Source organism: Anguilla anguilla, chromosome 1 (assembly GCF_013347855.1).
Source record: "Anguilla anguilla isolate fAngAng1 chromosome 1, fAngAng1.pri, whole genome shotgun sequence".
Classification (NCBI taxonomy): domain Eukaryota; kingdom Metazoa; phylum Chordata; class Actinopteri; order Anguilliformes; family Anguillidae; genus Anguilla; species Anguilla anguilla.
Window position 1 is genome coordinate 39,664,089 of NC_049201.1, and position 14,106 is coordinate 39,678,194.

A 14,106-nucleotide genomic window follows, 5' to 3' on the forward strand; every position below is an offset into this window, starting at 1 on the left:
TATGGTAAACCTAAAATTATGCCCACTAATCCATTGTACATACCATGGCCTCTTACTTTCTGTTCCAAGATTATGTATTGACTACTACTATCAGATGTGGCCCTGATGCAGTGTATGCATATGCTTATGTAAGTTGCTCTGTATAAACACATCTATTGAATATCTCATTTAACTATCTTAGCCCATAGTCTAAAGCACATGGCCTAAGTGCATTTAGGGTGGGGCCAAATCCTCTTTTGCTAGTTAAATGGTGGATAGTTTGAGGACAAAGCAAGGCGCAAGGTTCAAAGGACAATTGATAGGTGTGTCTTGGGCGTATGGCAGATTGGCAGATAATCGGCTAATATAACGAAGGATTTAACAAGACTTTGAAAAGACAGATTTACCTTTTACAAAAAAAGACCTGCTCATGTCCCCATTACAATTCTCTGGAATAATTGTGTAGTGTGGCGCAAATTAGTTTTTTTTCTGATTTTTTAAAAAAGGTTTGTTTTTCTAAATTTGACTTTTAGTTTAATTAGACTAATTGTTTTGTTCAGTTATGAATAACAGATAAATCATCAGGATTTTAATGGCTGAAAGTAAGAAAACATGGCCACTAATTTAAAAAATGTGAAGAACAAAGAATAAGGTTAAAAAACCATCATGCACACTGAATCCCTGGGCCTGTATTTGAAAACCATTGGATGTATTCAGGTGATTAACGAGTCTGGATTGCTTTACTAAAGTTATTCAGGTTAGTTATTTTCACTGAATGGTTTAACAGGGTATGACCCAACTCAAACCTGCTCTCTCTGTCACAAGGCGGCCCTGCTAGCTGGTGCAGTGCGCTGCTGGTTGGTGCCAGCACTGTAAAGCGCATCCTCTGTGTCTGCAGGGCTGCTGGGATGAGGACAGCAGCGCAGGTGAACTCAGCGAGGGCCAGAGGCCTCGGCTAACCGCCGTAGGGGAGAGCTTACTGACCGGACGCTCCCTCCTGGACCAGGCCACCCTCAGTCGCCCGGGACCGGGACCGGGACCATCGCCCGGCCAAGGTGGCCACTTGTCCCCGGGACAGCTGTCCTTACCAGCAGGTATGCGCGGAGTCCAGAGCCCAGTTTACTGAGTGCAGATACACTTATTCTGGGTAATTCAGAGAATGAATGCATGTTGCTCAAGTGGCCTGCTGTATACCACTGCTCCACACTGACACTGCTGCACATTGACTCTGATCTACACTACTCCACACTGCTTTGCAGGAAACCACACCGATCCACACTGCTCCACAGTGAGACTGCTTTTCACAGCTCCACACTGATCCACACTGACACTTCTCCACACTGAGCTGCACCGATCCACACGGACGCTGATCCACACTGCTCCAAACTGATCCACACTGACACTGCTCCACAATGATCCACACTGGCACTGCTCCACACTGATCCACACTGATCCACATTGACACTATACCACACTGCTCCACACTGATCCACACTGACACTGCTCCACACTGCTCCACACTGATCCACACTGACACTGCTCCACACTGATCCACTTTTATCCTCATTGATCCACATTGATCCACACTGACACTGCTCCACATTGATTCACATTGATCCGCACTGGCACTGATCCACATTGATCCACATTGACACTACTCCACACTGATCCACACTGACACTGCTCCACACTGATCCACATTGATCCACATTGATCCTCATTGATCCACACTGATCCACACTGACACTGATCCACACTGATTCACATTGATCCACACTGGCACTGCTCCACACTGATCCACATTGATTCACATTGACACTGCTCCACACTGATCCACACTGACACTGCTCCACACTGATCCACACTGATCCACATTGATCCTCATTGATCCACACTGACACTGCTCCACACTGATCCACACTGACACTGCTCACACATTGATCCACATTGATTCACACAGATCCTCATTGATCCACACTAACACTGCTCCACACTGATCCACATTGATCCACATTGATTCACATTGATCCACATTGATCCACACTGAACCACATTGATCCACACTGTCACTGCTCCACACTGATCCACATTGATTCACATTGATCCACACTGATCCACACTGACACTGCTCCACACTGATCCACACTGACACTGCTCCACACTGATCCACATTGATTCACACTGCTCCACACTGCTCCACACTGATGCACACTGACACTGCTCTACACTGATCCACACTGACACTGCCCCACACTGATCCACATTGATTCACACTGCTCCACACTGACACTGCTCCACACTGATGCACACTGACACTGCTCCACACTGATCCACACTGACACTGCTCCACACTGATCCACACTGTTGCTGTTTCTGGAGCGGAGTGAATAGTGAGTCTGCATGGTTTATAAGGAATAAAGAGGGTAATTGTGCCACTGCTAAATGACTGGAATCATTCACTGATTAACACATGTTCATTCACATGTGTTAGGAACAGCTTCCTCTTTGTGTACCCACACATTTTCAGCCTGATCCAAGACTTGGACAGAAAAGGATGTCTTGTTATTTTGAGTCCTCTGCAAATCCTGCTGGCTGGCACAGTCAGCATGACTATCAGGTTTTGTTTTTTCTGTGCTTTTTCTTTCCAATTTGGAATGTCATAGTGGAAATGTCAAAGGAAATGTGGGTAGCAAATGATCCATCTTTGTGGATGGTATCTAACATTTTGTATCTCTTCATCTAGAAGTAAAATAAGCTTTTACTTTTCAACAAGCAAAATAATCATACATTGTTTTCTAGTATTTTGACGGATGTCAGTATGCAGTATCCTAATAGCTGCACTTGCCAGTCCGCCCAGCCCTTGTATGCTATTTTCAGAGCTGAACAGCAAAATACCCTGTTGTTTACAGAGATACGGCAAGGAGCTGCTTTCATCCTCTGGAAAATGATGAATAATTTAATCTAATTTAAGCTTGAAGTTGACCACAAGCTTTTGTGGAGTTTTTTCAAAAAAGTGTCTGAAAGTAGGCTATACCACGCCAGGGATGAATTTAATTTGGAAGTCCATGTAGATGACAAACAGGCCAGAGCACAGTGATTGTATATCTGTACTTCATGTGCCCATCTGAACACAGTATTTTAGGTTGGTGAGTGCCTGCATTTGTAGTGAGTCTCATACTTGTTTGCTGTCTGCTCTTAGCTCAGAGCTGGGGGGGGGGGGGGGGAAGGAGGTCAGGCGGTTTACACAGCTACAGCTCTCCCACGTCGCCATGGGAACCCACCAGGCTGGATTCTGCATCATGGTCTGGCAGGAGTTAGGGGAGCTGGGAGGAAGCTGATCTCTTCCTTAAGTAGGGGAGTCTTTACCCAGCATCCTCTGCTCCTCAAGTTCTGGAAAAGATGAAGAATCAGAAAAAAACAGGGAAACAAGCCTTGCACAAAAACTACTGCCTTTGGCAATCCAGGTTGTGTCCTGTTTGACAGGCAGTGCTGGACTCTTTCATTATTATTATTATTATTATTATTATTATTATTATTATGAAAGCATAGTTAATAACCTTTGAAGGTTTTCTGTGGATTTGAGCTTTGTTGGAAATATAACTGTAGATGAGTTCCATGCTCAGGTGATACCCTTCTGTCCTCCCTTCAGTGAGGTACTTAATATTCATTTAAAAAGCTGTCCCATTGATGAATGAGCTCTAGAAACTAGTGATTGGCCATGTGTCAGGCCTTAAAAACATTTGGATGGGAGCATCAAACAATCCTCTGTCCCACCAAATGCCAGGGTTGGTGATTAATAGCAAGTGGTGCAACTGCAAGCCGCAGACTGTGTCTGATGTAAAGATGCATTAAAGTGAAAGCACTCCGAATCTATGAGAATGGAACATATCTGTGAAGAGGACCTTAATTTTCCTTTAACCGGTGATTTGTTTATGCCTCTCCAGAGTGCCTGAAAGTGCTTAGACAGCATTTCTTTGTAATGAATCCTCTTCAGACAGGCTGAGATATCTCTACTCTTCCTGTGCGCGCCTAAACCAATATTTATCCTCTACTCTTGTGCTGAACCCCGTTCCCCTCCGCGCTGTTGCTCGGAGACCGGAGCTGCCGGAGTCAGAAAGCCGCAGGCAGAAATGGGGGCAGGCGCTGGGGCCGTTTTACGGCTGGGGCCGGAGCTTAATGGCGGCTTTGTTTCTTTAGATCCTGGGCTGTGCTTTACTTTAGGAGTGTGTTTGTGTGTGTGTGTGTGCCCGCGTGCGTGTGTGGGTGTGTGTGTGTATGCATGTGTGTGTGTGCGCGTGCGTGCATGCGTTCGTGGGTGTGTGTGTGTGTGCGTGCATGTGCGTGCATGTGTGTGTGTGTGCGTGGGTGTGTGTATGTACATGTGTGCGTGTGTGTGTGTGTGCACGCGTGCATGTGTGTATGTAAGTGTGTGTGCGTGCGTGCGTGCGTGCATGCATGTGTGTGTGTGCGTGCGTGCGTGTATGTAAGTGTGTGTGTTTCTGAAGCGTGTGGTGGTGACTCATCCCGAATATCGTTTCCTGTTCCAATTCAAAATTCATACAGTGTTTATTTGGCCACAAAGTTCAGCTGAGAACTTAACCCTCCTTTTATTGGGTGAGCTGGTGAAGATTAAGCAGCCGATCAGGTGCAGAGCTCAGCAGGGGATCTTTTGAGAGTTTTGCCTGGACACGAGAGTCTACTCTTACAGAATCTGTAATGGCCGCATTGAGTTACCTGGAAGATGACTACACCAGGGTATTGCTTGTCCTCGGTCCAGAAAAAACACCCCCCAACCCGTCCAACACCACTTTCTGCTGCCACCTGCCTTTCCCACAAGATGTTTTCTCTGTGTACGGACCGAGACCCGGCCCTGTGGACCGCAGCTCCAGCTAATCAGCCGTGAGGAAGCTACGGACGGGTTAAGCTGCATTGTCAAACATTACAGACATTCAACGCTGTTACGTTCCCCCCGGGAATGCTGGGATATGTACGCGCGTTCCGGGGGTGCGGCGCCAGGAGGGAAACGCATCTCGGAGCGTGAAGCTCCTGAGCGCTGCTGGGTGTTTGCACCTGGCGCTCGGCGGATTTGAGGCCAGGCTGCCCACAGAAGCGCACTGTTCGCTGCTGGACTAGTTTAAATGAGAGCATTGATCAGATCGCCTGTTCCTGACCCTGTAGAATTACTCTCGACTACATGTAACATAAGAAAAAAAAAAAGCTAAATCACAGGATTTTGCCAGTGAACAGTTCTAATGCTGTTTACCTCCCCTCCTTAGCGCGTGTCCCAGCCAGGTCTGTCCAAGCGTATTTCCTACGCTGTCCATCAAAGCGCCATATCACGCCGTCGATCAACGTTCAGTTCTAGAACTAGAGCTAGAACGAACGCTTCAGCGTGAAGTGACATTGTAGCCACATGGAGGCCCAGTGCCCGTAGCGGACCGGAGGTTCAGAAACCGCTCCATTGTAAGCCTGTGGTTTGGGTCCCAGAACGAACGCGGTTCGAACGCTGGCCTGTTTGGCGCCGGCATTGTCGCACAGCAGGGGGCGCTGTTAGTATTCATTTGTTTTCCTGAGAAACCAAATAATTGGCTCTTTGTGAAGATACGGGTTCTGCTAAGGAGGGGGTTTGGCCTGAGTTATCTGAGCATTCCTCTGGCACAGAACTAAAATCGCTCTCTGTCACACCGTTTTTACAGCCAAATCTTATCTTCTTCTGTGGTGGTTCACACTTCGGAAACATGCAGTAATGCTGTCGCGTAAATGCTGAGCTGGACAGGTGATTTTCCTTCGTCACTGTCAGTTTACCTTGGAACCCTAGTGTGAAATGACCTACTCAACATGCAACATGCCTACTCGAGTGCAAGTATTGTGTATATTAATGTAGTTTTTAACTTTACAGCTCACTGGACAAGATGTGAAAATCTTTTTTTTAGCTTAAATTGACAATGTGCCAAGTTTGGCATGTGTTGTATGGATGGTTGTTTAATCCTTAGGTTTAAAAAACATGTACTACTTGCATAAATTCATGACTCAAACTTGCGCTTGAGTTAGATTTTAATCGCGGGTGGGATACACATCTGTATGTGAAAACACATGTGTATGTGTGTGTTCGAATGTTGATTTGCTGTGAAGCAGGCAGATAAACTGCATGTGTTTTGGTAGTTCATGAGGTGCTGTGTTCTTTTTAAAATCAGTGTTTGTGTTTTGATGGTCAGGTATGGCGTTGGGCAGTGTTCAGGCCAGTGAGAATCCAGTCACCTTAATGGACCTGGCAGCGTCCCCACATACAGAGCCTGGAGCAAGGGACAGTGAAGAACAGGTGAGTGGGCTAGTGTTCAGGAAACACTCTCCACACAGACCGGAGAGTAGAGCTGTGTTCAGGAAACACTCTCCACACAGACAGGAGAGTAGAGCTGTGTTCAGGAAACACTCTCCACACAGACAGGAGAGTAGAGCTGTGTTCAGAAAACACTCTCCACACAGACAGGAGAGTAGAGCTGTATTCAGAAACACTCTCCACACAGACAGGAGAGTAGAGCTGTGTTCAGAAACACTCTCCACACAGACAGGAGAGTAGAGCTGTGTTCAGAAACACTCTCCACACAGACAGGAGAGTAGAGCTGTGTTCAGGAAACACTCTCCACACAGACAGGAGAGTAGAGCTGTATTCAGAAACACTCTCCACACAGACAGGAGAGTAAAGCTGTGTTCAGAAACACTCTCCACACAGACAGGAGAGTAAAGCTGTGTTCAGAAACACTCTCCACACAGACAGGAGAGTAGAACTGTGTTCAGAAACACTCTCCACACAGACAGGAGAGTAGAGCTGTGTTCAGAAACACTCTCCACACAGACAGGAGAGTAGAGCTGTGTTCAGGAAACACTCTCCACACAGACAGGAGAGTAGAGCTGTGTTCAGGAAACACTCTCCACACAGACAGGAGAGTAGAGCTGTGTTCAGAAACACTCTCCACACAGACAGGAGAGTAAAGCTGTGTTCAGAAACACTCTCCACACAGACAGGAGAGTAGAGCTGTGTTCAGAAACACTCTACACAGACAGGAGAGTAGAGCTGTGTTCAGAAACACTCTCCACACAGACAGGAGAGTAAAGCTGTGTTCAGAAACACTCCACACTGACAGGAGAGTAAAGCTGTGTTCAGAAACACTCTCCACACAGACAGGAGAGTAGAGCTGTGTTCAGAAACACTCTACACAGACAGGAGAGAGTAGAGCTGTGTTCAGAAACACTCTCCACACAGACAGGAGAGTAAAGCTGTGTTCAGAAACACTCCACACTGACAGGAGAGTAAAGCTGTGTTCAGAAACACTCTCCACACAGACAGGAGAGTAAAGCTGTGTTCAGGAAACACTCTCCACACAGACAGGAGAGTAAAGCTGTGTTCAGAAACACTCCACACTGACAGGAGAGTAAAGCTGTGTTCAGAAACACTCTCCACACAGACAGGAGAGTAAAGCTGTGTTCAGGAAACACTCTCCACACAGACAGGAGAGTAAAGCTGTGTTCAGAAACACTCTCCACACAGACAGGAGAGTAGAGCTGTGTTCAGAAACACTCTCCACACAGACAGGAGAGTAAAGCTGTGTTCAGAAACACTCTACACACAGACAGAGTAGAATTGAATTTCACTTCAGTTCTGTCGTGTAGGATCGGACAAACACTCTGGCCGGTTGTCTTGTTCTCTATTTACAAGTCTCCATAAACAAGTCTTATTAAGTTAAAAGAGCAATGGCAGGATTATGTGGGCTATGCAGCCCAGCACCGTTTACCCTGCCCCCTCCCCCAGCTGTTGTCATATTAATGCATAACCAGAATGCCCCATGTGAGTCTGGCAATGCTGGGAAATGGCCGCCATGGTATGTGGGTGCTGACAGTGATAAAGGAGAGCTGGTTGTGTCCCATTTCTGCACATGCTCATTTCTGTACTCTCTCATTGGCTGTTGCTTGAACGTGTTCCGTTTCCATCTCACCCGGGATGGCCAAGAGGCCTCTCTGCTTCAGTGTTGACACATGGATCAGTCATTAGCTGGGATCCTGAGAGGGATGAGATACCGTTAGCCTGTTAGCTGAGGAAGGAATACAGTATGTTGGATATTCGCTGTAGGAGAGGGATGAAAAAAGTATGATGAACGTTAGCAATAGCCTATTAAGAGAAGAATGGGACTAGTGTGTTGGACATTAATGCTGTCCTGTCGAGTGACGAATGCGAAAATTGTGTTGAATGTTGGCTTAACCTATTAGAAAAATGAGAACAGTTACTGTTAGCCTGTTGAGGACAGTGTTTTGGATGTTAGCATTAGCCTGTTGAGGACAGTGTTTTGGACGTTAGCATTAGCCTGTTGAGGACAGAGTTTTGGATGTTAGCATTAGCCTGTTGAGGACAGTGTATTGGACGTTAGCATTAGCCTGTTGAGGACCGTGTATTGGATGTTAGCATTAGCCTGTTTAGAACAGTGTGTTAGGATTAGCATTAGCCTGTTGAGAACAGTGTGTTAGGATAAGTGTTAGCCTGTTGAGAACAGTATGTTTGGCATTAGCATATGGGCCATATGTATGCTGATACATTATCCCTTTCCTGTTCTCTCTAGGCCTCTGACTGTATAGTTCCTGCCCGTAGACCTGCTCCAATCCTGGTGAGGCAGTATCAGGAGAGACCAGGAGGCACTGAGGAGACAGGTACACACACACACACACACACACACACACATAAACATACGCGCACACACACACACACCCCCACCCCCAGGATATACGCTAATATGCAAGCATACTATATATGAGTGTATTGTGTGTGTGCATGCTTATGTATACTGTGTGCGTGTGTGCTAATCATATACTCTCATATACACACACGCACACACACATTATACACTCATATGAGTGTTAGTGTTCATGCATACAAGTGTATAGTGTGTGTGCTTATGAGTGTAGCGTGTGTGTGCATATGAGCATATTGTGTGTGTGTGTGTGCGCATACAAGTGCATAGTGCTTGTGTGTGTATGTGCATATACACGCACACAGTATACATAAGCATGCACACACACTATACACTTGTGTGCACACGATACAGTCATGTACACACTGGACAGTCATATACACACAGAATATACACTCATGCTCACACACTATACAATCAAATGCACACACTATACAGTCATATACACACACACACTATACATTAGTATGTGCGCACACACGCTTTACACTCATATAGCACAACACACACTATAGACTAATGTGGAAACATGCTACAAACTGCATACTCACTGTTCAACCTTTTGCATACACACATCTTCGAACACGCATAGCCACTTGCATTGCACACTGCATACACACAATCTGCTGTTTGTCCATTCCACTGCCACCAACTAGAGGGCTCATTGTCAAATACTATTAAAGTATCTTAGAGGCAGTGCATACACTCAACTGCAGACTGCCTTGTGGGGCCATGTGTATTTCCCCTGTGGTAAGAGCCACAGTAAATAGGCACAAAATGCCTGGCAATGTGTGCATTTGTCTCTCATTCAGGCAAACCTTATAGTGGCCACCCTTCTCCATGTGACCACTAGGGGGCAGTGTATCAGCATGCTGAAATTAGTCTGTGGCTTTCTTTGTCTGGATCAGTGTGTGACAACCGTAGTCCCAGGTTGTCAATGTGGTGCAGTTGTCAGCCGCCCTCAGGGGCCACCCCATTGGCAGCGAGAGCGAGAGAGTGAGAGAAAGAGAAAAATTAGGCAGGACATGGTGCTGTATGATAGGGCCGTGTGGGAACCATGTTAGATACAAGCAGAAGCAGGTGAGGAGAGGCGTGTGTGTCTCCTGCCTCTGTGTGTGTGTGTGTGTGTGTGTGTGTCTCCTGCCTCTGTGTGTGTGTGTGTGTGTGTGTGTCTCCTGCCTCTGTGTGTGTGTGTGTGTGTGTGTGTCTCCTGCTTCGCTGTGTCTGTCTCCTGCCTCTGTGTGTGTGTGTGTGTGTGTGTGTGTCTCCTGCCTCTGTGTGTGTGTGTGTGTGTCTCCTGCTTCGCTGTGTGTGTCTCCTGCCTCTGTGTGTGTGTGTGTGTGTGTGTGTGTCTCCTGCCTCTGTGTGTGTGTGTGTGTGTGTGTGTGTGTCTCCTGCTTCGCTGTGTGTGTCTCCTGCCTCTGTGTGTGTGTGTGTGTGTGTGTGTGTCTCCTGCCTCTGTGTGTGCGTGCACGCGTGTGTGTGTATTTGTATGTGTATGTGTGGGAGCGCGTGTATGTAAGAATGCTTGAAGGTATATGTATCAGTATTTTCTCTTTGTTTGGGTGCAATCTATGCGTGTAATATTTTTGTGTGTATTTGTACATATGTTTGCATGTTTCTGTGAATATGTGTGTGTGCACGTATGTGTTTGCATGATGTCCATACTTGTGTTTTACCTGCGTACACGTTTGTGAACGTGTGCAAGCGTGTGAGTGGTCGTGTGTCTACGTATACTTGCTATAAGGGTGTCACACAACCTTTGCATACGTGTGTGTGTGTGTGTATGTGACGTGTCTGTGTGTGTGTGTGTGGAGTGCGTGTGTGCAGTGTGTGTACGTGCATGTGTATGCGTGTGTGTGTGTGTGTGTGACGTTTGTGTGTGTGTAGTGGGTGTATGTGTGTGTGCGTGTGTGTGTGTGTGTGTGTGTGTGTGTGTGTGTGTGTGTGTGTGTGGTGTGTGTGTGTGTTGTGTGTGTGTGTGTGGTGTGTGTGTGTGTGTAGTGTGTGTGCTTATATGCTTGTGTGTTTTAGTGCTTCTGGGATTAGTGCATTGGCAGATGAGCAGGTCATGGTTGTCGGGGGTTGGTGAAGGTCCAGCTAAGGGGGTCTTATTGAAGCTCTGTAGTGAAATCTGTGCTTTAATTACCTTCGATATGCATCTGTGGCTCACTGTAAATCAGTGCTTTATGGTACTGACTCCGGCACATTATTACTGCCTCAGTTACTGATTAATATGCACATTATTAGTGCCTGGATCTGGGCACACATGCCTTTGGGCAGTTTAATTTTACTTTTGAATATTGATGCTGATGTTTTTTATAATTTTTGCATTTGCAAGTCACCCTGGATAAGTGCATCTAAGAACCAAATAAAGTCTGCTGGCTCTGATGATCATACAGTCTGTTTCATATGTATATGAGCCATGCTTACAGAAACCTGTTTGACTGGGATTATCTCAGCTTGGTGCGTGTTTGCTAAGCCAGGCTATTATTTAAGGGGGTTGTTGGATCATTCAGTTGAGGTACACTACATGGCCAAAAGTATGTGGACACCTGACATCCAACATCATCCAAAATGATTGGCTTTAATATGGAGTTGGTCCACCCTTTGCTGCTATAACAATCTCCACTCTTCTGGGAAGGCTTCATACTACATGTTGGAGCATTGCTCCAGGGATTTGCTTCCATTCAGCCAGAAGAGAATTAGTGCGATTAGGCCTGGCTCACCGTTAGCTTTCCAATTGATTCCAAAGGTATTGAAAGGGGTTAAGGTCAGGGCTCTGTGCAGGCCAGCCAAGTTCTTCCACACCATTCTCGACAAAACCATTTCTATATGGACCTCCCTGTGTACCCGAGGGCATTGTCATACTGAAACAGGAAAGGGCCTTCCCCAAACTGTTGGGGAAGCACAGAATTGTCTAGAATGTGATTGTATACTGTAGCATTAAGTTTTACCTTCACTGGAACTAAGGGGCCTAGCCCAAATCATGAAAAACATCCCCAGACCAAGGGGTGTTCACATACTTTTGGTGAAATAGTGTAAGTTCATTTATATTAATTAATCACAAAAAAATATGTCCCAAGTGAAATGTTTGGATTTGTTGAAAGCCCCAAAAGGCAGAAATTAAACTGTTCAGCCCTAATGCTAACATCAGCCTTGCACCAGGAGGGTTGTTTAATACTTGGTATTATTATGCATGTAACCTACCCTGGGCATTATTACCATATGAAAATGAAAAAAATCATGCTAAAAGTAGCATTAGATTGTATGGGAGTGTATCAGATGTTTATATCGTATTTTCTTTAACACTCCACTACATATGTATATTGACTATATAACCATAGAGAAATATCCCTCCCAAACATACTGTGCCTATTAGCCCACATTCAATGCCATGTGACACAGTGTCGCTATTTAGCAGGCCCCAGCCCACCACGTTGCCAAATTACTTTCCACAACTAAGAAACTTTGAATTTCTCATTTACAGAAGCATTTTATTTTGGAGATCAAATGTAATGGAATTTTCCATTAATAAGAAAGACCAAATTCACATTTGCTATGTTTGTTCTTCAGAAAAATATCTTACACAATACATAATGGAAAACTCACAGTAACTTAAACAGTAACCGTTCAGTACTGTTTAAGGTAAACTTTCCAGAAACAAATACATGAAGATGTCATCCGTCCAATTTTGTAAAAACAATGATACAGGGTAACAATACGGTAGCAACAGAAGCAGTTGTGTTATTCTTGGACATAACTTAGCTCTTCTCATGATGAGCAGGCAATTAGCTAGCAGCATTAAGTAGTGTCTCTCTGAAACAATAGCAGAGTTAGCAGGGAATTCCAATGTTTTTTATAAGGATTTATTGGGGATTATGTTTTCAGAAGCATTAACAATCATTGTGTTTCACGGCGCATATAAACCGCTCGTATGGAATATGACCGTAACCAGGAGAAGGACCGTTATGCTGCATTACACTTGCATGCCTGTAAACGCAGTCAGTGTCAGCAGCGGTGGGGTGAGCTGAGATCGGACAACATGAGGGGAGGGGAGCAGGAATGGCTCAGGTGTGGAGGCGGGATTTAAGTGTGTAACTGACCAATAACAGACAGGTTTACTTTTCGCCTCTGGCTGCACTGGGACCATTTCGCTTTAAACAAATGACACAGCTGAGTCCACATTTGCTGAACTCAGAACATCGCTGTTTATGATGACAAAAACCAAAGGCCATTGAGCCTCCTTCTCTTGTCACGCTTGTGCTGTAAAGAATGCCTCCAAACATGAATGTAAGTGGAAAGTGGATTCAGGCAGTCTTGCGTAATAGCATAGCTGTTTTAATGTCAAAGCAATTTGTGTGTCACCACACAGCTCAGAGGATCTTTATGTATGTGTGTGTGTGTCTCTGTGTCTGTGTGTGTGTGTGTATATGTGTTTCTGCTAGAGGGAACTGTAGTCATGCCCAAATGAATACAGGCAGCTGTTGAGCCCTTTGTAAAAAAAAAAAAAGGATTATTTTTCTACTTTGTTATTAGGTGTCTGTTCTGGCTTCCACAAGAAAACATTGGTGCATTTGAGAAAAAAAATTGTACTGAAATCACATTGCTTAGCAACAGCAGAGGCATCCTTAGCAATGGTCCTTAATGAAGGCAGAGATGTTCTTCGCGTGCTTAGCTCCACCTTTGAAAATCTGTGTTGAAATTGCTGGTGTGAAACATACAGAGACCTTGGTTTTATTCTGATAATGGTGTGAATGGTGCTCCTCCGAATGCAGTGAATGAACAGGGGGGCCACACACTGTCGTTGGGGTTTTCCCATGTTTGGGCCCAATTTGGAGGCAGCAGTTCAGTGACCGGACCCCAGTTTAAATGGCCGCATTGTTGAGTATTGTGTGTTTCTGCTGGACATTGAGGCATTATTGGGTCCTGGAGTTTCAGACATATTCGCTGGCGCAGCAGAGCGGGATGCCTTTCCCATTCCATCAACAGGTCAAGGAATCATGCTCCCCCCTGACAATGAGACCAGGAGACCCTGTACATCTCCCTCACAGAGAGACCAGCAGACCCTGTACATCCCCCTCACAGAGAGAGACCAGCAGACCCTGTACATCTCCCTCTCAGAGAGACCAGCAGACCCTGTACATCTCCCTCTCAGAGAAACCAGCAGACCCTGTACATCCCCCTCACAGAGAGAGAGACCAGCAGACCCTGTACATCTCCCTCTCCGAGAGAGAGACCAGCAGACCCTGTACATCTCCCTCTCAGAGAGAGAGACCAGCAGACCCTGTACATCCCCCTCACAGAGAGAGACCAGCAGACCCTGTACATCCCCCTCACAGAGAGAGCCCAGCAGACCCTATACATCCCCCTCACAGAGAGAGAGACC

General features: G+C 45.8%; 1 protein-coding gene across 2 annotated transcripts in view; it reads left to right on the forward strand.

Annotated features, from left to right (window-relative positions):
• kiaa0586 (KIAA0586 ortholog) overlaps positions 1-14,106 on the forward strand; it is a 206,722-nt gene that overhangs the window by 153,126 nt on the left and 39,490 nt on the right. For both annotated transcript variants that reach the window (XM_035416304.1, XM_035416312.1), the window contains 3 exons: positions 878-1,073; positions 6,195-6,298; positions 8,589-8,676. In XM_035416304.1, coding sequence (XP_035272195.1) covers positions 878-1,073; positions 6,195-6,298; positions 8,589-8,676 — 388 coding nt within the window. The remainder of the gene's footprint in view (positions 1-877; positions 1,074-6,194; positions 6,299-8,588; positions 8,677-14,106) is intronic.